At 46.0% G+C, this 25,788-nt stretch overlaps 1 protein-coding gene across 1 annotated transcript in view; it reads left to right on the forward strand.

Annotated features, from left to right (window-relative positions):
* The window catches only part of PPP2R5A (protein phosphatase 2 regulatory subunit B'alpha), an 885,130-nt gene that overhangs the window by 718,429 nt on the left and 140,913 nt on the right, over positions 1-25,788 (forward strand). The window contains exons 10-11 of the mRNA XM_086927850.1: positions 8,426-8,545; positions 8,643-8,770. Coding sequence (XP_086783976.1) covers positions 8,426-8,545; positions 8,643-8,770 — 248 coding nt within the window. The remainder of the gene's footprint in view (positions 1-8,425; positions 8,546-8,642; positions 8,771-25,788) is intronic.

The raw sequence follows: 25,788 nt of genomic DNA on the forward strand, positions 1-25,788 counted from the left end.
CTGTCCGTGCCTTTCCCGCCCTGCCCCCCGCTGGCTGTGCCTTTCCGGCCCCTTCTCCCGCTGTCCGTGCCTTTCCTGCCCTCCCTCCCGCTGTCTGTGCCTTTCCTTGTTATCATAGGCTAGCAACCTGGTCATCTGTCTGCAGCCTAGCGTCACTGCTGCTTGTGTGTTTATTTAGGACTTCATCACGCTTTTTATCACTGCACTTCCCCCACTGAAATGCAAATTTCAGCCAAGAACGTGGCTAGGCCTTCCCAGCCCAAGAGTCGGGTGAATCCATCAAAAAGGATGACCGCCGCTCCTCATCGGGAGAATGTTGCCACTAGCTCTTACCTCATGCGGCCTCAGCCTAGAACCACGCCGGGGAACACTTTTTTTTCCAAACCCTGACATAACTCGTCAGATATGGCAAGACCTGATGGGCTGTGGGGAGGTCGCTGTGCGTAAAGTTGCACAGCAACGCTGCTCTGCAATGCCGTAGAGCTGGTCATACTGCGCGCAGGTCAAAGTGCAAGATTTGCTGCTGTGGTTACATTCCCGTGTGCCAAGATGCGAGGCAACGCCATCTTAACTTCCAATGAAGCTTCGTTCAACTGCGTTGCTGCCGGCATTGTGTTTTTCCGAATCCCCTGGCAACAGACGGGTACACCCTGAGATGTGAGGCATTGTGAGGAGTCATTACCAGCAGCAGAGTAGCTGAAGCCTCAGCCCTCCCTGTACCCTCATGTACCACGTGACCGGGTCTAATAACCAAGACCCTACCTTGCCCCAGACTCCTCTCCTTCCGAAAAGCAGAGCTCATCTAGGCTAATCCATGAGTCATATAGGTCATATAGAACCCACCTACACATTTCAGATGTGGCCTCAACGGCAAATGTATTTCTAGTGTTCAAATATTTTATTGTTATTTAAAAGAGATAACAAATTGATAATGTATTGCAACTCAACATAGTATGAGATAATAAATAGCGAATTAAAAACAAAGGGATTACAGACCAAAAACAGATTTCATGGCAGCAATTAATGTGCTGGGATAGAAAAAGGTAAACACATCTTACTATAACAAGGGAAACCCAAGATATAAATAGAGATGACAAATATGATATGTTATTAGTGGTAAATGCATTTCTGAAGAAGAGGGTGTATCAGAGGACTTACTGGTCACAAAGTGGGCTGGCGTCCGGCTCCCAGGGGCACTTTCCAGTTCAGTACTATTTTCAAAATTGTAATGTGATTGCAAACTCACTGCCTTCCTTATTCCATCACTGTTACCCTCGCATTCCTTCCTATCTCCTCTCCAGCAGACCCAGACCTCTCTTCTTCCTGCTCCCTGCCAGGCACTTAAGATCAGCTGCTCAACACGCATTAGCCTTCTGTCCATTATGCTGCCGTTGGTGTTTGCGGGACGAGCACTGAATCCGCACATCTCATTCCCTATTTATTGTTCCTTCAGGTTTCTGCACTTTTCTTCCTTGACCAGCGCTCTGAGGCAACCTTATGGTACCTTATAGCGCTATACAGATAAGCGACATAACACGAAGTCGTCTTCTACCTCCTTTGAAATTGCAGGGGCTTGATTGACGTTTGTTGCCTGCTTTGTGTCCAATGAGGTGTATACTCACAAATGTCCCTGTGTCTTGTGGCACCACTGTCCAGTAAACCCCTTTCATGCAAAAGGTGGCTATCACGATTTTGAACACACTCTTTTATCGGGAAAAATGGAAATACAGTGTAACTTGCAACAATCAGTCAGCAAAACAATTAACATGTCCGACAACTCAGCTCAGATTTTGTCACTCTAACGAAGGACCTCTCCCTGGAAGAAATCTCACAGCTAAAGTTCAGGGTACTGTACTTCTTTGATTGATTTGAAAAATGACCACTGTGAGCTTTGAAAATCCCTAAAGGCGTTTTACAAGCAATCACATCAAACAATGACCTGAGCAGTAAATTTTCACAAAGTTTCAGCTGGGTCATACCTGCCCCCCCTAGCAATGTAATTCAACAGTTAAGAGCAGACCCTGCTTCTAGCGTGCTCACGAGAAGCTACTATCTTTCTCTTCGTTTTAGCACTTTACGTCTGTTCAGATTCCATTCCCTAGCTGTAAAGGGATTGCCACATAAGATGGCAGCTTTCGAAAAGACTTCTTTCGGCATTTTGAAAGCTTCCCTTGGAATGTATTTCGCCCATTGCTTATCATTCTAGTCTGGTGCATAATTGATTGTCGGAGTTGGAGTGTGCTTTCCAGTTGTGCACTCCCCTGGTCCAGCCTCAGAGCCCTCGCTGCCCTCCCACTGTCCGGCTCCATACTCAGCCCCTCACAGTTCAGCTCCACACTCAATTCTTCACTGCCCCTCGTCCGTCTGAGCCTTCTTCGCCCCCTGGTCAAATCTCAGCCCCTCCTGCCCTGCTCTGATCTCCGCCCTCTCACTGCCCCTCTCCGTGCTCATCCCCTCACTGCCCCTAGTCAGTCTGAGCCTTCCTCGCCCCTGGTCCAGTCTCAGCCCTCACTTTCCTGCACCAAACTCTGGGACAGGGAGGGGCGGCCTCTCAAAGTGATCTGGCTGGCTCCTATGCTGCTATGTGGGCGGCGGACACTCCCTACCCCAACCCCCTCTTGCATCCCCGCCCCCCCGGCTCTTTATTATTTCTCTCCCTTCTCTCCACCGCTCTCAGGTGCCGCGGACGCACTGTCCGGCTCCCCCTGCCCTACACCGAACCCCCGGCGACCCCAGGGCCCCTCCCCTACTAGCTGTGAGTGAAAGCCCTCTCGTTTCTCAAAGACCGGACAGTGTTAAAAGGGAAGGGGCTAGTGTCAGCTACTCCAGCCGCTAGTACCACAGAAGTGACCTTTAACATCCAAAACATGTGCAGACCGTGGGTTAATTATTGAAAACATATGATGTCATTCACCATCACAGCCTGTTTGTGACAGAGGGTTTTTTCGAAATATGTGACAACCTGTTGGATTTCTCGAGCTTCCACCCGAGACCTTTGAGGGAGAACCAGTCAACAACTAAGATGAGTGAACATTTCCTCCAAAAAAAACACACACCTAATGATCTCCGCTGGACAATATTTGAGCAGATTACCACGGAAAGAAATACCACTAACATTCTTTTCGAAAAAGAGCAACGTTGGGTGTACAGACTGGGAACCCACATCAATGGGCTGAATGACCAAATACCTTGGTCTTCAGTCCTAAGACATTGACGAATTCCATATGTGGACCTGTGTTCCACTGCATTTTTCTGCTCACTGCCCGTCTCTTATGAAGTCATTCTCTTATCTCTTCATCTATGAGACCTCCTTTCGCTCAGAGTTTAATGCACGACATGGAGATACTCATCACTTTTTCCACTGATTTATTATGTATACTTAGTGGGAGATTAAACTAACCAGTAGTGACACTGCTCTCTTTACCCCACTCCGAAAAATTGCCTGATTCAATACTTCGTGCCAAAGTTCAGGTCTCGTTTCCTTTTCCTTTAAACCAATTCTATGTGTTTACTACAACACATAGAACATAATCGCCTCCACTCCCCTATCCCGAGCCACTAATTTTCAGTTATGGGGATTAACTTGCCACACTGGGCTGCCCGACTGTATTTTGCCTCTACTAGTCACTCTTCGGTAACTAGGACAACAACGCGAGTGCTTGTCTTTCGAGCCTCTTTTTGATCCTTTCAGGCGATTGGACACCGAGGTGCGAGTGTCATCTCACGCTCGCCTCGCCTCGTTCCGAACCGGCACTGGCAACGCCCTCAACCTCGCGCACACAGCATATTAGCGGCACTCTGCTTCCGGGCCCCCATCCACGGGGTCCGGTCCGAGGAGATCGCTAGGTGCTGAGCGGGTGTTTGGCGTTGCGGGCGTAAGACCTTTTTTCGATCAGCGCTCATCTCTACCCCTTCTCCGATCAGCGCACAGCTAAGTAATCTGTATCCCAATTCCCTTTGCTAATTGTGTCTCCGTTTCTTTACATGCCTTCTCAGGGTGTGCCATTGTCGCCACCACCCCCCCTCCCGAGACCCATGGGGTGTGGATCTTTTAACTAACAAGTGAGAAATTCGCCATCTTTATTTTAATTTGTTTCTAAACGTTTGATTAGTGCTAACTTTGTTTCATATCAACACCGACCCTCCATTTGGGCACATTGATCGCAAAAGCACGAGTGATGTGATAGTATTCATCCTGCCAGCTAGCGATCGGTTTCTCTTTTCTAAATGCATGCCCCGAGACTGCCTGGCTCCCAAGACACTGTTTCAGGCATTAAAATAACATTATTTTTCACCACGGGCACGCATTTTGACTAGCCCAAGCACAGATCTTTGAGATGGTGTTTGCAAAATACGCTCCAGTTCTAACATTAATACCATTTCTGTTGTCTTCTTTGTGTGTTTGTCATTTCCTTTCAGACCACAGGTTCCACACATTTCGAAGGAACCACCACTTTTTCTGGTTTGTTTTTTGCACTTAATTTTACACCTTACTTTTAACTTTCACGTCCTCTGGCAAGGGTGGGCCTTAGCGCGCCCATACCACCGAGGTACACAACTACATGGTCCTGATGAAAGCCCAGTAAAATTGATACACATAAGGGCCGAAACTTGTCGACCCCACTCTAAGTGGAAAATACCCAACACATTAGTTGTTAAATTTCCCGACACATACATTTTAACTAATGCCTGGCTAACCACAGAATAAAGTTTTTTGTCTGGTACAGCTTGTTGGCATTTTCTTAAACCCACTTTATTTCACATTATTGTCACAAAAAAAAACAGCTCCGCAGTAATCTGGCGTTGCAGCACACCAGGGAGGCATTCGGCTTCTCCTGGTGGGCCCGATGATGAAGCATGTCACCACCCAGGGTGGTGAGTGAGGGCTTCTCAAGAAATCCCTAAGTGACTTTCTCATAGGTTGATTTCACATCCTTCTTCTCAATCCTGTGCTTTGCGCAAATTTTCCTTTGACTCTTTTGTTGTTTATAGTAATTCACATATGTCCTGCCAAGCACCGCGTTCTCTGCAATAATTATGTTATAGTATGTTAAAGTATGTTACGTTATAGCATTATATGTGTGTGTTTATCTTACGTTACAGTCTAAATTGTATATTTGTGTTTTTTGTTGCTGTTCTGTTTTAAATTTGTTTGAACACAAATGTCATATTTGTCAAGTGTTTTTTAGGTTACTTATCTTGTGTTACATTAAGCTGTTATATTTTATAGGCATCACGATTTGATGTCATTCCCCTGCAGGCAATGACACTTTGGGAGCTCGGGGTTGACTCCCATGTGGTCATTTGCTTCACACATCTTATTTTCGCAAGGGAAACAGACCCTACAGCTCACACACAAGATTTGGTTTAGTTTGTTTGCTTCAGTAAGTATGTTAATGGGAGACCGAATATGCCAGACCACCTAACTAGAGTGGTGTACGCATTATTCACACATTCAAACTCTAATACACTTGTGCATTCTTCCACAAATGCGCACAGACACACACTTACACGAGTGCACATGCACGAACACACATGTACATTTTGGTTTATGATTGCATAGATGAGCAGGAGAATGAGTTGCTGAAATTTGTTGCATATTGACACCAGCCCTTCAAGGCCTTTTGCACACTATCTCTCTTTCACACACTTACCCTCACACATGCACGCACCACTTTCAACACATTGCCACAGATACAAACATATGCATTCTGACATTCAGTTGCTTTCACTCACACATGCAGTAAACATTGTTTCTGGTCCATGATTGCCTCAGAGGGCATGATGAAAAAATCCTTGCAGACCAACGAACTAGAGTGGCACATACATTTTCATGCCTTGTGGATCCATGCATATGCACACTCACTCAAATGCGCACATTCATACACACTCGTGAACGTTCATTCACACAATGATCGTGCACGCACACACGTGGACATGTGCATACTCACGTGCACACACACACCTACACACACACCATCAATCAGGGAGCTCCTAATTGAATGTGAGCAATGCATGTCAGCAATGCACACGTGCACACACACACACACACACACACACACACCTACAAAACACACACCATCACTCAGGGAGCTCCTAATTGTCAGCAAGCTCTTTAATAACTGCAACTTAAGGCAGGGTTTTTGGTCCTTTGATAAGAAGGAGGTCAGTCATTATTAATCGTTTTTGTTTGCGATAGATTAAGCTATTGGCATTGTAAATGGCAATGCCATTTATTAATCTGTTTTCAAAACCAACACATAAATAAAAAAATTGTCATTTACAATGGCAATAGCTCTAACTTTTACAAAGGCGAAACCGTTGCATTGTAAATGCTTGTTTAAATATTCTATTGATTTGAGTTTGTTGTGATAATTGGGGATCCTTTTTTCGTAAAGACCTAAGATATGAGTCGAGTTGCTTTTTTAATAAACGCATTTTGGCGTGTACCATTTCCCTCCTCCATTTCTTGTTGTTTTATGTCCTCTGTGCTTGATTTGGTATTTTTTATTGATAACTACAAAGGACTCCCAGGTCTTTACTATATCTTTTGATTCTTCTGATGGTGAAAGCAGTAAGCGACATGTCTCCATTAAATTAGAAATGTTGTCTTCATTCCAATGTAATCTTTGTAAGTTGAGTGTTCAATGTTAGGGGATGCGCTTGCTCTGACTCTTTTGGTTTGAATGAAAATGTAAATATCTGAGGGTAGTGATCGCTTTCACCCCGTTCCAGGCATTATTTATTAGATGTAAAGCAACATGCACAATGCAGCCTAGTCGTGGTTTATTTCTCGATTCTTTAAAAGCCCAATGTAAATACGGGTTTAGTTCATTCATGTGTTTTCTTACGTTAGGGCATGCACGTGTAAAGCAGTTTTCCTCGTGTTTATGTAAGGTGCAGGGTAGTTTTCTATTACTACTTACTGTTAGTACGTATTAGGGGGGTGTTCATACGGGCAGGTTTCTTTTTGCGAAATCCTGCTCCATCAAGAGCAAATGGGCCTAGGTTCTTTCCCAAGTAGGGCAGTAAAAACAAAATGACTGAAGTTCACCTGGTCTCAACTGAGTTTTTTTTTTTAAACAGCCTCTGGGAATGTTACCTTGACCCAAGGAAATGTTAGCCCCTTCCCTATTGGGGGGGGGAGGGGGGGAGTTGAGCGTGGCGCCGCAGTGCTCGTGACGAGACCAGCTTCTCATGAGTCACAGTGGAGCTGTGTTCATGACGAGCTGGTCTCGTCGAGGCCCCGCCCATTGATTAATTTGCCCGCACAGGTGAATTAATCAAGATGGGCTCGTCATGAGCACCGAAGAGGTTAAACAGCATGATGCCTTCATTTCTGAAGAGCATGCAGAGCAGTTTCATGATTCAAGCCGGACATAGATCGTTGGGGCATCTAGAGGAATGGTTTTCTTTAAAGGGATCCATTAATGGAGTTTGAAAGACTGCTTCAAAATTGTCACTGTAATGCACTGGCAGGCCTAATAGAGACTTAGCACCCACCATAGTGGTCTATACGGGCCATCAAAGACCCACTCCAGTGTCAGGAGACGGCCTTAAACAAGGGCGTGGACCTTTAATCGCTGGTAGAGCCCACAACGGAGGGCTATTAGAACATTCCAGCCCTAGAGGGCAGAATGTTCTAATTGGTAAAAACAAAGGCCTCTCGGAGCCCTAGGGGTTTAAATCCTCTCGGCCCTTGTTTAACAACAACAGCTGTGAAATGGATAAAACATTGGAATGTTGGTCTTCTGCCAGCTATTAGAATTCCGGAGCACTCCATTTTTCTTCAATGGAACGTCCGACATTCCAATGTTCTAATGTTTGTTAGTCATCTGGCAGAGTAATATCTTCCTGGGTGATAGCATCAAAAACGTTGATCATCATTACAAGAAAACCAAGATTTTGGCTTGGCTGAAATAAAGGTATTGAAGTGTTTTTTGCTGGGTTGAAGGATAGCTTGACTGAATTGTATAATAATTGTTGATAAATTGGAGGCCTGTGTAATTCTCTAAGAAAGTAGGGCTTTACGCCTCTAGTTTAAGACTCTTGTATTACACATACGTGGACACATCACTCAATGGGATAATAATAACTGAGGTTTCAAATCCAGGTGCATGGATGTTTTCTGGATGATGTAGTGCAACAGATTGCATGGTCCGAAATGAATTTTGGGAATATTTTGAACATTAATAGTTTGAGTATGAATCTACAACAGAAGCAAGTTGCTACCTGATGTCTATGTAAATAGCTTTTCCCGGTTTGTCTCCAGGCCTATTTTATGGTATAGTGTCCACAAACAAAAATATCTCTTTTTGGTGTTCGTTTTTTCTATTTCTATTTGCAGTCATCTTCTTGAAGTTGGTGTTATGTAAAGTATATGTTTGTTTTTAGTCCCTTAAAGTAACTTATTTCATCCACACAGGTTATGTTTTTAGGTGAAATTGAGGAAATCCTTGATGTCATAGAACCAACTCAGTTCAAAAAGATTCAAGAACCACTGTTCAAGCAAATTTCAAAATGTGTCTCTAGTTCTCATTTTCAGGTAATTGCATCTATTTATTTATTTTTAATCAGACACAGCGAAAAAACAATTATTTTTAACCTGTTTTAGTAGGTCAAAATCTAAATTTTTATTTCAGGTTGCAGAAAGGGCCTTGTATTTTTGGAATAACGAATATATTCTAAGTCTCATTGAGGAGAACATTGACAAAATTCTACCAATTATGTTTGGTAGTTTATACAAAATCTCCAAAGAACACTGGAACCCGTATGTATTATGTGCAGTTCATTATTTTATTTTACTAATGTTGTTTTGCCGAACCATATATGGAATGAAAAATGCTAGTCATTTAACATTGAATGTTGTGGTGAAAATGATTTTTTCATATTTAATACCCATTTGAGCATGTTTTCTTTCTCTTTTTATGTGCAATTTAATTAGTGTGTTTTTAGGTCTCGCCCTGGAATTCGCATCCGAAGGATGCGTCCAGGCTCGGAGACTTATAGCTATTGGACACGGGGGAATGGAGGACAAGAAACTGTCACGAGCTTTTGAAGGCAGATTTGGGTGCGCGAACGCACACGTTCCGTCCTGCGCCGCGCCGTGCACTTCCCTCCCATACTCCCAGCAAGTCAGCCTAACGCGCATGCATGCACACGCATTTACACTTACACGGACACGCAGGCACCCAGACAGGCAACCCCCCCCACAGTCACACACACACACACACACACACGCATACACACAGACTCCAAGACACACACACACACACACGCTCTCACACATACACAGCCCGCCGCACGCGCGCGCACGCACATGCCCCCCGCCCTCGCAGCCCAGCAACAAGGCGAAGCCCCACTCACCGGCTTCCTTGGTGCAGCGGCTCTCACCGGCAGCAGGACTCTTCCTCCCTTCTTCGGCACCGGGGCGCAGGGTAGGCTCCTGCCTGCTCCGGTGCTCCAAACAATCGCGGCTCTTCCGTGGGAGGCGGGGTAGGCTCCCGCCCTCCTACTTCCTGTTTCCGGTTGTCCCGCCCGGCCTGCCTGACTTCCTGGTCGCAGGCCGGCGGCGGACTGCAGCACGCGCTTCACAGATCCTGCTGTCATGCTTGTTCCAAGGAGAGGCCGGCGGCTCTGATAAGAGTAAGTCATTCATGTAATCCACTCATCATGATAATACACTTCTGGTACTTGAGATTCGCCCCTGTGTGCCCTTTGCCCTCGCTGTAGAACGATTGTCCGACTGTAATTAATAATATTCGTTTGCGTTTCTGGTCTATGTCATTGGAAATGCTTGTAAATTGAATCAGCTGGCGCCAGCAGAATTGGAAGCGCGCCTCCTTTTATCACTGGGGAAAGAATTACATTAGGACTGGAGCATCGTTCGACATTTCCCTGCCGGACGGATGTAGACAGATATTTATCTCCACATATTTGATACTTGTTCTAAACGTCTTAGCACTTGGAATGTTTTACATAATCCTGTCCCTTGGCTGAAAATTGCAAGGGGCGGAGGAGAATGCATTGCGACACTCGTATCCATTAAAATCCACATAGCGCTCGCGCGCTTCTAAGCCTTCACTAATCTATGCATATGATGATGTGAGGGCTCGCGTTATTTAATGAACCAGGATTACAGAATTATTTGATCCGAGGAAAAGAAACTGGTATTGGAGCTGCTTGTTAGTGCACTGGGCTGAATATCCGTGTAAGATTTGATTTGCCCGTGCGTGTAACGTCCCAGTGGGAGTAACGTGTTTGTAACTGCTACACAAACTATTTCCAGAGACAACCCCCGCCCCCATCCGCCATCTAAAGTAATCCAATACTTGAGTGCGATTTCTCGAATGGGCTCTTTCATTGCCTTCCATTTGTACCTTCAGAGGGGTCCTTTGGCTCCCCGTCAGGCTCCTCCTCCTGTCACATAAACACACTGACCTCGGCAGGTGGTAAATGACGGGCCCAGCTTCTCCTTCCTGTCCGGGAACCTGGATTTGCCGCCCCCGTTGTTTTAGTGGTGCTTTGAAAATTCGAAGGCGGTGGTCTTTACTGGATCGTAACTGCCTGTAATGCTGCTAGTGTGCTGAAAACGACCCCTCCTCTGCAAAACACTCCAAAGGTATACAAACTCCAAGTTTGCGAACACACATCAGCATGACCATAAAGGCATCTTAAGGCACGTGGCTTTGTGCAAGACTGTCCTAACTAGTTTGCCTGAACTCCCAAGGTTCTGACATAATTTAACATATTCCGAGGTGGTGGTGAATATAGTACACTTGAGAGCAAAGTTGTGCACAGAGACATCTATTCGAACCTATGGAACAGTATAAGGTATAGGCATGGGGTATACGCAGGTGGGTCTCCTATTAAAAGGAGAACCATGTCCATTCAGAAAAGAATCCCAAGACCTGTTCATAGTTTGCCAGAGGGCCAATTAATAATGGGAGGGGGGCAGGTGAATAGCAAAATGATTAAACTCTCGCGGAGAAGATTAAACTTGTGCATAAAAGAGCATGTGCATTATTCTTTGAAACTTGTTTTCCATTGTGTCAGTTGATTTATTGATTTATTTTTGAATAAGAATCAACCTAGAGGCTGCAAGGGAGCATCACGCTGCAAAAGTTGCAACTTGAAAAATACCATAATCGTGTTGGTTGTGTGGTTTTTTTATATATCACTTTTTGTAAAAAAAAAAAAAAAATTTGCGTCTTGAGTCTGAAGTGGGCTCGGGATCCGCCTCATCAGTGTAGCGTCATATGGCCCTGTAGCTGTAAATGCAGAATGTGGCCAACGTTTCATAAAGGGCAGAATGTGTTAATCTATTGGGAGTTTATCTAATTTATCAGTGATATGCAGAAGGTTAACATGCTTTTATGTAAATTATTTGTAAATTTTTCCTACCTATTTATTTAGCACACGGCCGTGTCGTTATGTATACAACAAAAACAGCTCATTGAAGGGTCGAATAGGCTGGAAGATAGCGTTCTTTTTTTATAAATAGGTATGTTTTCAGTGAAGCATGTTACATGTAGTTAAAATAATAAGAGTATACTATTAACTCAATCTTTGGGAAATCTTTTTATTCTGTTAAAATTAGAAGCCAGCACAACCGAATGGCATATGATTTTAGAAACATTTTTCCTTCGTAGTGTCTGTTCAAACGTCGGTCGATGGTCTGTGCTCGAATGTCATTACCGTCTCGTGGCTGCTCGGGGACCGGTGAAGGCAGTTGCTCAGTCCACTTCAGTACGACTGCTGTCTGAAATTGACAGCACATTGAACAGCGTGGGCTGAAATGGCAATGACTGAATGAGCTTTAACACTATGTTTCTGGGAGGCCCACCCCAGCATACTTCGTTTTATTCTCGCTGACTGCGTGTAGATTTACTGGTGGTGCATGCATTTGAGGCATTTTTTTATTTTTTTTACTATTATGCCACCTGACCTAAATGCACCACACACTGATACTGGGTGGCAAGGCGTGTTTAAGAAGACTGCGTAAATAATCCAGTGGCACATGAGACTGATTTGATATTACGCACTGAAATGAGTGGTATAATGGAGTATCTTGAGTTGTTTTTTTTATCATTCAGAGTGATTACTCCACGAGTTGCTTAAAATACTGACCCGAGGCCAGCTTTGGGAAAACCTAGACGTCTTTGAAGAATTGCTCAAAAACTATTAAAATTGAGAGGAAGGACCGGGGAAAGTTTCCACCAGAATACGAATTAGTTAGATTGGTAATGTTGACACTAAAAGTCACTTAAGTTGGCAGCTGTGATTGTGACATTATAGGAAACCACATGTTTGAAAAACAATGTCTTGCTTTTATGGAGTTCAATTAATTTCTATATGCAATGTTTCTACAAGACATACAACTAAATGCTTGTTGATTCATCATAATTTTGACATATGTTAGTCCCTTACACATGGCAATTCCTGGTGTCCAGGGGACGCGGAATGATACACCAAAGCCTGTGATTGTATATGACGAGAGTAATTCTCTTCTGGTTGTGACATGATGCTAACTTCCTTGGGCTTTGGCATTCGGAGATCTGCAACAGTCTTGCTAACTGAGACATTGTGATGACAATTCTCTGTGCACAAACAAGAGGCTTAGGCACCAGGTTCAATGTCCGGACATCCTGAAGATAGAGTGGGGGGGGGGGTCGCCCTAGTTGTGCCTTTCTGCCCTCTGTTAGACTCGGTTTTTGTGCCTTTCTGCCCTCTGCATCACCACATCATCACTCAGCGCTACCCCAGCATCACTAAGCACCACCACATTATCACTCAGCACCACCACATTATCACTCAGCACCACCACATTATCACTCAGCACCACCACAGCATCACTCAGCACCACCACAGCATCACTCAGCCGCTCCACTCAGCGCCATCACAGCACCACTCAGCGCCACCACAGCATCACTCAGCACCACCACAGCATCACTCAGCACCACCACATTATCACTCAGCACCACCACATTATCACTCAGCACCACCACAGCACCACTCAGCACCACCACAGCATCACTCCGCACGACCACAGCATCACTCAGCACCACCACAGCATCACTCAGCACCACCACAGCACCACCCCAGCATCACTCAGCACCACCCCAGCATCACTCAGCACCACCCCAGTATCACTCAGCACCACTCAGCACCACCCCAGCATCACTCAGCGCCACACCAGCATCAATCTGCGCAACCATTCAACAACAACTGGTTCAAATATGTTCTCTCAATGGTTCAAGCTTTATTACAAATGTCACAAAAAGATGTCAATATTTCACTTCTGTTCTTAGATTTTCGTCACAATAAAATACACTGAACATAATCTTCACAAAAGTTATTTACAAAAGTTTAAGGTATTGCCATTATAAATTACAATCACTTTTATTTAAGTATTAATTATTTAAAAAAATTAAAAGCCATTGTAATTTGTAATATCAATACATCTAAGTCACGTAAATACAAAACATGTTGCATTACAAATGCTATAGGTGTCACATTTGCGAAAGTTATAACTATTGGCATTGTAAATGACAAAGCTATTACTTTAGCTATTTTCAAAACCAACACATAAATAAAATTGTCATTTACTAGACCAATAGCTCAAACTTTCCTAATGCGAGACCTATTGCATTGCAAATGCTTGTTACATTAGGAATCTGACTGAGATGGGAAACTAATTGGCGATTTGTCAGTTTCTTATATTTGAAGTTTATACTCTGTGGATTTTGAAAATGTTATTCAAACTAGGCCTGGGCGAATGTTTTATTAATTAAGGAGTAATCTGAATAATTTTGGTAATTTGCGTTCCTCTTTTGGCACAAAATTTCCAAACATTACTCCTTGTGTAATTGAGTAATTTGTCACAAAAAATCATTCTGCATGAGCACAAAAACAACAAATTTCGCAAGCGACTGCTTCTGTCTGAGTTCTGTTGCACTAAAAGCGATTCTCTTAGCGCAAAATGGTCCAAATTGAGTGTGAGGGTGCATTTTAGACACAGGAAATTGGGCTTTAATGCTGGGTTGTGTTCCATGAGTAATTCTGCTTAATCTTGCTTAATTTTGCGTAATTACGCTACAGGACATCATTTGAGAAACGCCCACCCCTAATTTAAACGGCACCAAAATATCTGCTGTGGTGGCTCTTTATCACTCTTTCTTCTATTTACTCTGATTTGCCAGTTGCAACAAAACTGTTGAATTAAAAGTCAAGTCGAGCATTTTGGATCTTTTTGGAGTTATAGAAGATATTTATTTATTTAAAGTTTTATATTGCGCTGGCTAGACCCGACGGTATTAGAGTGCTTTACAAGAGAATCAACTCTAAGCTAAGACATTTGTCATCTTGGAACATATCTACTCTTGGGAAGCTCCATTTTGAAAATACATTGTGAAATACTTTGTAGTCTTTAACCCCTTCTGTGCTGCGCGGATTTTCCCCCGGTGCTGAACGTTCCATTGGGTCTATGGAACCATGACGGAACGGTTCCGTCATAAGCACAGGCCACCTTATGCTCTTGACGGAACCGTTCCGTCATGAGCATGGAAGGGGTTAACTCCCAATCATTATTTTTCGCTTGGAATCTATTGAGGAAATCCTCTTGTTGCTTCTGGCTTCCTGGAAGGTGAATTGCTTTTATGGAAAGGATTCTGACCAAAAGCCACAGTCAAATTCTTGACAGCGATATGAATCATGGTCCTCCTTGCTTGCTTAGTATTGCTTTGTTAACGTGTAGTTTGTTTGCTCTAAAATACACTTCAATGTTAGTCCGAGCCTTGGTCCTTAAAGCCTCACTGTCTCAGACAGTCAAAGAGGAGAGGGATGCTGAAACATCCATTATCTGTGCAGGCTTAGACACGGCGACCTGCACTGGCAAAGCATTTGGTACCAGTGCTGTGCTATGAAAACATGCCTGGATGAGGACAACCAGATTTTCTGGTGATGTGAAAGCATGTCTGATGGACATGCCAGTCTGTGTGTCTAGACTTTTTCTGTCCTGGAACGGTTTAAAGACAGCAGGGCCACTTCAAGTTCCCTGGGGCTTTTGAAGCAATTCCCTGATCAGTTCCATAAGTGTAGAGGCTATTTCAGAGGGTTGGCTTATAGACCTAGGCAGCCTTTCCAGCCAGCGTTACAGCAGAAAGGCTTTCAGTAACAGTTGAAGGTTTTTGAGCTCTGGGATGTGGTACTTTCATTGACCATCGTTAATGAATAGATGGATCCCCAAGATGAGCTTCCAAGCCTTACAGCGAGGCAGCTGTGACTAAAGTCTGAATGGGTAGGCTTTGTTGAAACGGTACATCCTGTAAAGGTTTGCTACTTTGCACCACAATGAGAGAGATGGAGCTTCCACTTCAGTCAATTTCTGTTTGTCATCCCTCCTGTTCATTTATTGCAAGCAGTGGCCATGTAAGCATTGTTGAAGTTACATTAAATGTAGTCTTGCATTCTGGACAGTAGCTATGCAAAAACGTCATGGCCAAGCAATGACAAGATCTTGCATACCTTTGGATTGATAGTCGTCATGAGGTAAAATGGATGACACCAGAAGTACCCCCAGATAAGTGATCAACTGGACTGTTGTCATGACTCATTTGTTATACTATATCTGCGGACCTAGCCTGTGAAGTAAGCTGGGAGTACTGCACAGGTAATTTCTCAGTTTCAGACTTCACTTCAGCTGTGGTCCCATGCGCAGGTGTACTTCCCGAAGATCAGTACTTTGGTTTTGTCTGACTTCAGTTGGAGGAATTTGTCTCTAATCCATTTGACTATGTTGGTCATGGTGTTTCAGAAGTTAGTCTTGGCATACTGTATCTCTAAATCTGTCTTGTCCTGTGGATTCAGCTCCATTTTTAGGTTTCGCCTGGCGTCCACTGCGCAGCAGTGTTCGCGCAGGCGAAATCTTACGTTTTGCAGTACGGGGCTTTGTCCCGCCTCTCTCTTCCATTGGCTAGCTCCATAAATGGAGGCTTGCCATTGGAAGAGAGATCTGTCCGTAATTGTCGGAGCAGATTCGTGGGCGTTCCGGCGATTTTTTTCGCTCTCCGCACCTTTGTGAATGTCATTGCGGCGGTGGGCGGATGTTTTTTTTTTTTTTTTTTTTAAAGGTGTGTTTTGGTCATTTCTTTGAAGATGGCGCCCGGGCAGTAGCTTACTTGAGAAGCTCCGGGATGCGCTTGTTTTCTGTCCCAACCCACCCTGGTGACACTAGGAATCTGTTTGCAGTGGGCTATCACTATCCCCGGCAGAGCTTTCACTGCTGAATGTAGTAGGTGTCACTCGAGGGCAGCGGGAGGAGGGGGGACAGACAGACATCCACATTCATCGCCTGCTCGGGAGTTTAGCTATGCAAGGATGGGCCCGCCCGCCTGATTAACCTTGCGCTGAATGGAAGGCATGCCTGCTCCCTGCCCCCCCCCCCCCCCCTCCCGCACAGTTCGAGACTTACAAGACAGCAGAGTCCAGAGCCGCTGGAAGCGGATCTGACGGGAAGGGCTGGCCTGGGAAGGGCCCAGCAGCTCGGTAGCCTCGTCCAGGACTGGGAGACGGCGAGAACCGACCTGGGAGATCTTAGCCGGCTCCGGGCAGGGATGAAGAGATAACTGCACCCAACAACGAGCTCACTGAAGTACGGACTCGGGGAGCTGTGCTGAGCGTAGACTGACTGTGACACCCGGGCTGGAGGAATGCCTGACGCCGGCCGCTAGGCTCCAGGGCCCGGAGAAATGACTGGACTCTTCCCTGGGAGTCTCTTCCCCTGAAGACTGCGGACCGGACTCCTCCATCTGTCCTGACTGGGGAGGGTGGAAATGATGCCCGGGCTCTGGGCTAGCACAGCCTGGGGTCCCCTGGCTCGCCGGCCGGGCTCACAAGTGGGTATTGAGGGTGCAGAGAGAGGCTTAGACCCTCCAGCAGGGGTCCTCGCTGATGCTCGTGCCGGCTGCCCCCCTCCAAGGAGAAACCATCGGGTGACACCGGGGATTACCTGGTGGCAGAGGAGAACAGTCTGATCCATGTGCGGCATGCCCCCTCGCCCTGCACCACGTCATTCTCCGCCCCCCCTTACTTAATCCTTGTCCGCCTCTCTTTGCTCAGCTGTACTTCCTCCTCCTTCCTTTACCCCTCCTGCTGCACCCTGCCTCCTCCTCCTCTGAACCCTGCATTCCTTATCTCGTGTTTGGAAGATGACTAAAGAGAGGGGCGCGGGGTGGAGGCTGCTATGATGTCTGCTTTGCTTAGAGTTCAGTAGGGAACACGCGTTGCTGCTGGGGTCCAGATGCGAGTGTGTGACTTGTGACGGTGAGTGACCGTGGCCTGTGTCTGCCACACTCCGGCAGTGAGTGTAGTGCTCACCCCTGTGTGTGTGATGAGTAGTCCCACTCTGCTCAGTACTCTAGCACAAAGCTGGCACGTGCAACCAGCAGTAAAGGGCTGAACAGGTCACTCAGGGTTAAACCAGAGAAGATCACAAATGGTTAACCCCCTTAGTTGCTGGGTTCTGGGACAGAGTTATCAATTCCAGTAAGATATACCAGGGGGCGGGGCCTGCTCCGAGCCAAGGTGACTTCCTGGGGGTGTTATGATCATGATGCTTTACACAGTGGAACGTATAGTGGAACATAATGCGTATTGAACAAATATCCCGTAGAATTTGATGGACATGCAGTCGCTGTTCAGGTTGGTGTGCTCGAGTGTGTCTTGCACCGCTGCTGTCTGCGAGGAATGGGAGCTTGCACTGGTTGGTGCCCCCGTACACAGTAGGGTGCTTGTGCAGTGTGTATTTGCGCGTGGCATTGGGTGCACTTCTGTGCTTATGAGAAGTGAAGTTTGCTTTGGGTGGTACCTGTGTACGGCGGATGCTTACATCATTGCAGTCTTGCCCAGACGGTCCTGGTTTGAATGGATGTGTCTATTCTACCTGCATTGCCGGTGCCCATTGAGTGTGTGTGTGGGAGTGAAAGAAAGAAGCTTGCACTGCTGTTCTTCTGCGTTGTAACTGTTACCTCTTGCCTGGCATTTTGTGCACTTTCCATCATCTGCGATGTGCGGAAGCTTGCAATAGGTGTCTCCACTGTGTAATAGAAGCTCGCACTGTTGCACAATGCGCATTGATTGCGTGTTGCGCACCCGCTGGAGTCCACTCAGGCGTTGCGCCGTGATGATGTACACGTGTGCGAGGATTGCGCTGCCTCCGACTGCCTGTGCTGATGCTGAACTTATTTTTGCACGCAGGACGCGGCCTCCTCTGCTGTCAGTGCCCTGTGGGTATTTTTGGAGCGAGACAGAGGGCGCAGCAGCAGGTGCTGTCTAAAGATTCGGTATGGGTGTGGTTGGTGAGGGGTGGCGTGGGGGAGGGGGTAGTCAGTTCATCACCGCTCCCCATCCATATGCTGCATTATCTGTCTCCCCACCAAACTCCATTGTAAGTGTTCATTTTGTTGCACCTCTTAGGATCGCCTTCGGCTATGTACATATGTGGCAAATAACATCGACTCTTCCTGCAACAAAATCTCTCTCTCACCCACGCACTCTCTTCTCTCTCTCACGAACTCACTACTCTCTCTCTCACGCACTACTCTCTCTCTCTCTCTCACGCACTCTCTCCTCTCTCTCTCGTGTTTTCAGATGTTGTCAACCTGCATGTGTCTTTCACGATGCTCTGATGTCCCTCGGCGTTAGTCACAGCCTGAGCCACCCCCATCATTTCTATGACATCTTTTGTATCCAGGTTTGTCTACTGACAGCTGTACTTGTTGTTCGTCGTGACAAGTAGCCCAGCTAGCATCATCTGTTTGTGTTGGAAGCTTGCCCTGCCTGACCTTTGCTGCGCCTGTTGGCCTATATCGCACTTATTTCCTTGAGATGTATCTGCATGATGCTAAACCATACCTTTTCTGTGCTGCAGATGTTTGGAAACGTATGACGTGCTATATTCTTGTGCGAATTTCGCGTTTCTACTTGCTTGCAAGAGAACTGCAGGTTAGCAGCACAAGGTATTCATACAGTTTCTCAATTCACGTGATACCACAGAGCATGCCATCGATTAATTTATCTAATTTCACAGTTAACAGAGATTAGCTGATATACAGGTAACTCAGTATTTGGGGTTTACACAAGATACTCACTCATGTAAAAAGAATGTTCCACACGCCTGATTTTTTGTGGAGAGATGTTGGAATTATTTCTTTTGAAACTTACAAAGGTTATCAACATTTTAGTGTGGAGAACTTTTTGTGTTCATCACTTCAGACGAATGTCCTGCTTTTCAGGCCCATATTAATTTCCTTATGATGCTGGAAGCCTCCTCTGTCTGCGTCCAATCAAAAGATAGCTCAGCCGGTTAATCTGCCTGCTGCCAAGAATTATGTGCAATCAGCATATCAAGAGTTTTTCTGATCCATCCAGGCGGATTGAATACTTTTCATTCAGAGGTCGGTGACTCCAGTACTACTTTTGACCACTGATCACAACTAGGGGCTAATTCTGTTTCCGATGAAAACCCCTGTTGTGGCCTGTTGCGCATGACGACTTCTCCACGAATTGTTCTGTGGAAGAGACACAAGGGGGCGCTGTGCTTGCTTCTCTGCCCCATGGCTGTGCTTGCTTCCCTGACCCCTGGCTGTGCTTGCTTCCCTGACCCCTGGCTGTGCTTGCTTCCCTGCCCCCTAGCTGTGCTTGCTTCCCTGCCCCCTGGCTGTGCTTGCTTCCCTGCCCCCTGGCTGTGCTTGCTTCCCTGCCCCCTGGCTGTGCTTGCTTCCCTGCCCCCTGGTTGTGCTTGCTTCCCTGCCCCCTGGCTGTGCTTGCTTCCCTGCCCCCTGGCTGTGCTTGCTTCCCTGCCCCCTGGCTGTGCTTGCTTCCCTGCCCCCCCTGGCTGTGCTTGCTCTCCTAAGTGTGGCTCTCCTAGGTGTGTGGATGGGTGTGGCTCTCCTAGGTGTGTGGGTGTGTGTGGCTCTCCTAGGTGTGTGGGGCTCTCCTAGGTGTATGGGTGTGTGTGGCTCTGGGTGTGTGTGGCCCTGGGTGTGTGTGGCCCTGGGTGTGTGTGGCCCTGGGTGTGTGTGGCCCTGGGTGTGTGTGGCCCTGGGTGTGTGTGGCCCTGGGTGTGTGTGGCTCTGTGTGTGTGTGGCTCTGGGTGTGTGTGGCTCTGGGTGTGTGTGGCTCTGGGTGTGTGGCTCTGGGTGTGTGGGTGGCGTGTGGCTCTGGGTGTGTGTGGCTCTGGGTGTGTGGGTGTGTGTGGCTCTGGGTGTGTGGGTGTGTGTGGCTCTGGGTGTGTGTGGCTCGGTGTGTGGGTGTGTGTGGCTCTGGGTGTGTGTGGCTCGGTGTGTGGGTGTGTGTGGCTCTGGGTGTGTGTGGCTCGGTGTGTGGGTGTGTGTGGCTCTGGGTGTGTGTGGCTCTGGGTGTGTGGGTGTGTGTGGCTCTGGGTGTGTGTGGCTCTGGGTGTGTGGGTGTGTGTGGCTCTGGGTGTGTGTGGCTCTGGGTGTGTGGGTGTGTGTGGCTCTGGGTGTGTGTGGCTCTGGGTGTGTGGGTGTGTGTGGCTCTGGGTGTGTGTGGCTCAGGGTGTGGGTGTGTGTGGCTCTGGCTGTGGCCCTGGGTGTGTGTGGCCCTGGGTGTGTGTGGCCCTGGGTGTGTGTGGCCCTGGGTGTGTGGGGCTCTGGGTGTGTGGGGCTCTGGGTGTGTGGGGCTCTGGGTGTGTGGGTGGGTGTGTGTGGCTCTGGGTGTGTGTGTGTGTGTGTGTGTGTGTGTGGGTGGGTGGCTCTGGGGGTGTGTGTGTTTGTGTGTGGGTGGCTCTGGGGGTGTGTGTGTTTGTGTGTGGGTGGCTCTGGGTGTGTGTGTGTGGCTCTGTGTGTGGCTCTGGGTGTGTGGGTGTGGCTGGCTGTGGGTGTGTGTAGCTCTGGGTGTGTGGGTGTGGCTGGCTGTGGGTGTGTGTGGCTCTGGGTGTGTGGGTGTGTGTGGCTCTGGGTGTGTGGGTGGCTCTGGATGTGTGGGTGTGTGTGTGGCTCTGGGTGTGTGTGTGTGTGTGTGTGTGGCTCTGGGTGTGTGGGTGTGGCTCTGGGTGTGTGGGTGTGGCTGGCTCTGGGTGTGTGGGTGTGGCTGGCTCTGGGTGTGTGGGTGTGGTAGTAATTGCTGTCTGCTGAGCTCGTCCAGAAGGGTACAATAGGTCTTACATTTACGAGAGATTACGCTGTTGGCAATGTAAATGACAATGCCATTTATTTATCTGTTTTCAAAACCAACACATAAATAAAAATGTTGTCCTTTACAATGCCTATAGCTCTAACTTTTGCAAAGGCGAAACCGTTGCATTGTAAATGCTTGTCTGCTGTTGGCATGAAGGTATAGCCATTCAGGGGTTTCACCTCTCTGCCTACCCAAAAGTGGCAGTTTCTTATGGATACTTCGAACTATAGATTCCTCACCATCAGGATATCCCTTGCGTGCCTGTAGATGGCACTATGCACGTTTCATACCTCTCTGTTAATGTCACAACAGAGTCAAATATAAGCGCCACCATAATGCCTGGTGTCAGTTTTTCTTTCCATGCCTTCTGGTGCAGATCTGGAGCTCAGTTCCCACCTTCCTAAGTCTTCTAGCAATTTTGAAATTGCACATGACTGTGTGCTAACAAACAATGTCCCCTCCGAAAACAACAGGCTGTAAGCCATGCTGATTCTGCCACAAGCAGATGCCTGTTGTAGACCCACAGGAGGTATATCTTTGGTAACTGAGCTCCAGTCACAAGTCAGTCAAGTGACCAATGCTCTCTAATGCTTTCAAAGGTGACCCAAGGCCAGTAGGTGAATCTATCACCAGGCATCACACCAGTATAATTCCTGGTCGAAGTCACAGGTCCATTGTCAGTTATTAGACTATTCCACGTCTATCCTTATGATGAACAGGAGAAGGAGAGTCAGCAGGAGCCCTCCATTAACATCCCTATATGTCTAGTCACGGAATTGCTTCTGATGCTCAGTGACTATTACTAGTGTTTCACTAAGGCCGGTGCTACTCAAAACTCACCTCCTACGCACAAGGAACTTACCGTCATATCAGATCAGCAGGCTATGTGTTGTGGGTAAAAGAAGATCAAATGTAGAGGTAGCCAGGTAATTTATCCAAGTAGGAGGTTTATTAGTAAATCATCATAGGTTCCATAGGTGTCTTAGTAAATCAGTTGGAGAGTCCCACCAGGAGCTAGATGCTGTTGCTCAGCCCACTCTCATCAACTGTCATTCTCCACACACAACCAGGCACACTCCCATTCCACCACCTCTGTCATCAAGCACCCTAACATTCCACACAGACATCACACTCATACTGGCTGAGCAACTAGGAAGGAGATAATTCTAGGCACAACATATCCCCTTTCCTTCAACAGTAATATAACACAATTACTTACAACAAAGCAACTTTTAAAATATAGAATAATAAAATTTGCAATAAAGCGGACAGTTCATACTAGCAAGCGGACAGTTCAAATTGACAAGGAAGGAAGGAAAGAATAAAGCGGACAGTTCATACTAGCAAGCGGACAGTTCAAATTGACAAGGAAGGAAGGAAAGAACAAGAAGAGAAGAATAGGTAGAGGTAAGGGACTAGAATAAGGGAAGAAAGAAACCGTGTAAACGGATACAATATGGCACACATCCTCTTCCCTTGGCGAAAACAAAGAGGAAAAGAAACATTATCAGCAAAAAGACTCAAAGGCAGAACAGCAGAAAAGTAAAAGAACACAATTAATCCCATAAAAGCGTCAAAAAAACTTGACCCAAGAATAGGTGCACAACCTATCTGAAATGAATGAATGTATAGGGTAAATACATGACCCAATAATAAGTGCACCACCTTCACCTGAAAATCATCAATAAATGTATAGGGTAAATACGTGACCCAATAATAAGTGCACAACCTTCACCTGAAAATCATTAATAAATGTATAGGGTAAATACATGACCCAATAATAAGTGCACAACCTTCACCTGAAAATCATTAATAAATGTATAGGATAAACACATGACCCAATAATAAGTGCACAACCTTCACCAGAAAATCATCAATAAATGTATAGGGTAAATACATGACCCAATAATAACTGCTCATAAAAGTATCACAAGAAGCACACAAAACAAGAAAAACAACTTACACTTCCAAATGAACATGCGTAAAGGGTGAAGCAGGTTAAAACAAACTTGTAGGGTAGGAACAGTTAGTAGGCGTGCACACCTACACTTGATGAAAAATACGGAGACTAGCTCCTAAACCCAACTACCCTACACCAAAAGATGAATCTTAGTACCTCTAAAACGTCTAGATTGGCCAAATCTAAAACATACCATGTACGCTAACACCGAATTACAGGATGAAGAAAAATAAACTAAAGTGTAAGACACAGTGTAAATAAAAGTAAATAACATATGACTTGCACAAGAGATTGTGGTGTATATGTAATACTTGCGAAATGCCAATATAATACGACTTTAGTTTAACTTCAGTATAAGTCATTTCAAGCATATTAAATGGTAATTCACAGTCTATGTAAAGAAAACATTTCTTCTTTTTTAAATTTAAAAACACCGGTGAGCGAACTCTCTCACCCGAAGAATGTTTAAGACATCCCACACCTATCAGTAAGTCCTTAAATGCAGCATATGTGTAACATTCAGTATATGTGTAGATTAATAAAAAGGTCACTTGCTGGAGGATAGTCACTCTAATGAAGAAGAGAAATGCATGGAACTCCATCAGCGCTGACTAAAAGATGCATGGTAGGCAAAGCGCGAAAAACGAGGCTGACAGCAGGAAACTTGGAACTCCTAACTCAAGATGGCGGCACGTCTTCTGACGCTAAGTCCGGGTGGCTCTCGGTGTGTCAGCGCAGCAGAACTGATAAAATGACGTCCGATAGCTTCCAGAATGTGACAGAGGTTCCATCCGTGAGAAATGGCTGACACACCGGACTTCATGCAAAATCGAACACTCAGGTAAGATGCGAGCTGTGCTCGAGAGGCTTATAAATGACGCTCACCACGTTCACGCTCACCAGGCACATTTAAATGTCGTCTAGAGTAACAGTTCACCAAAGAGTAGAAACAGTTCAAGTTGCCTCTTTCGCAATAACGCTGTAATCCACCACAAATGTCATATGACAAAGAATATCTTCATGTATTTGTGACAAAGACACAGTACATAGGCAGTTCCACTAGATGGCAGTTGATCCTCGCGCAGCTTACAATGTAAAAGAAATCAAATGCTTGTTTTTCAGGTTGTTAGTCCTTGTAAATCACATTTTAAATCACGTAGCTCAAACTTGTAAAAACGGATCAAATGCTTGTTTTTTAAGGTTGTCAGGCTCAGGTTTTGAATTACTGTAAAATGCAGCTCAAAATTGTAAAAAACGGATCAAACGCATGCAGTTAAACAATTAGTCCAAATCCTCGTTGGAAGGAAGGTCTTCAGTCGGACATAACTTTAGAAACACACTGTTACATCCGTGATCTCTTCCTTTTGCGTTAAATTAGTAACTAGAGGAGGGTAAAGCGCCCGGGAAGGCTGTCACGATGGTAGTGAACACTGGTGGGACTCTTGAGGGCGTTCTTTACTAGTTTTCCGTTCACTTGCTTATTTTCTAGTTACTGGTATTAATAAAGTTCATTGAATGATAAAGGTTTCCTCACCTTCAGTTTTCATGTGGTCAAAGTATGCAGTGTTTCTTTTAAAGGGTCGCCAAATGTTGTGGGTAAAAGAAGATAAAATGTAGAGGTAGCCAGGTAATTTATCCAAGTAGGAGGTTTATTAGTAAATCATCATAGGTTCCATAGGTGTCTTAGTAAATCAGTTGGAGAGTCCCACCAGGAGCTAGATGTTGTTGCTCAGCCCACTCTCATCAACTGTCATTCTCCACACACAACCAGGCACACTCACATTCCACTCCCTCTGTCATCAAGCACCCTAACATTCCACACAGACATCACACTCATACTGGCTGAGCAACTAGGAAGGAGATAATTCTAGGCACAACACTATGCCTGTGCCGTGAAACAGAAGACATTACCACCCTTGCAAATCCCTGTACAGGTTCTGGACAGTGGTGACCAGCCACTAGAAGAGGGAGAGATGCAGTTGAACCCAGATGTCCGAGACAAATGAAATGATTATGTGGCACACAAGCCACCTTCTCCCACTCTGACGATGGCCGATTTGCCTACTGCAGATATCGGCGGTTTTAATGACCTTTAGAGCGGGCATCAAAACGTTTTGATTTCCCCATGCCCGTCAAGCAGACAGTGTTTTTTTATACGACTTAAAGGCAATTATGCAGCGCTCCACAGGAGCAGTCTTCATAGTGGACGTCCTGTGGCACAAGGGTCTTAAGCTGGTGAAGACTCCAGCTTCCGTGCCAGCGGTTATTCCGGAATTGGATAAGAAATACAGGGCCACCTGAGGACTCTCCTGCGGGTCTTATTAGCCATCCAAAATTGACTCCGTTATTATGCTGGCCGTCCAAAGAAGATCCAAGAATCATGCATCGCCATGTGCTGCCCCGCCATATAAGGAAGCACACAGGTTGGATAATATTAGAGATGCTTTGTGCTGGTGGCAACAGCCTTCAGGGCCTCCAATGCCATGGGGAGGTATGACCGGCAAATGTGGTCCGACATCACCCCTTGCTGGAATATCTGCCCGAGGTTAAGAAGTAGATAACAATATACTTTCAGAAGGAGAAAGAGCCTCATCAGAAATCATAGATGTGGTGCGGGACATCTCTTCTAC

The sequence above is a fragment of the Lissotriton vulgaris genome, chromosome 6 (assembly GCF_964263255.1).
Source record: "Lissotriton vulgaris chromosome 6, aLisVul1.2, whole genome shotgun sequence".
Taxonomy (NCBI): domain Eukaryota; kingdom Metazoa; phylum Chordata; class Amphibia; order Caudata; family Salamandridae; genus Lissotriton; species Lissotriton vulgaris.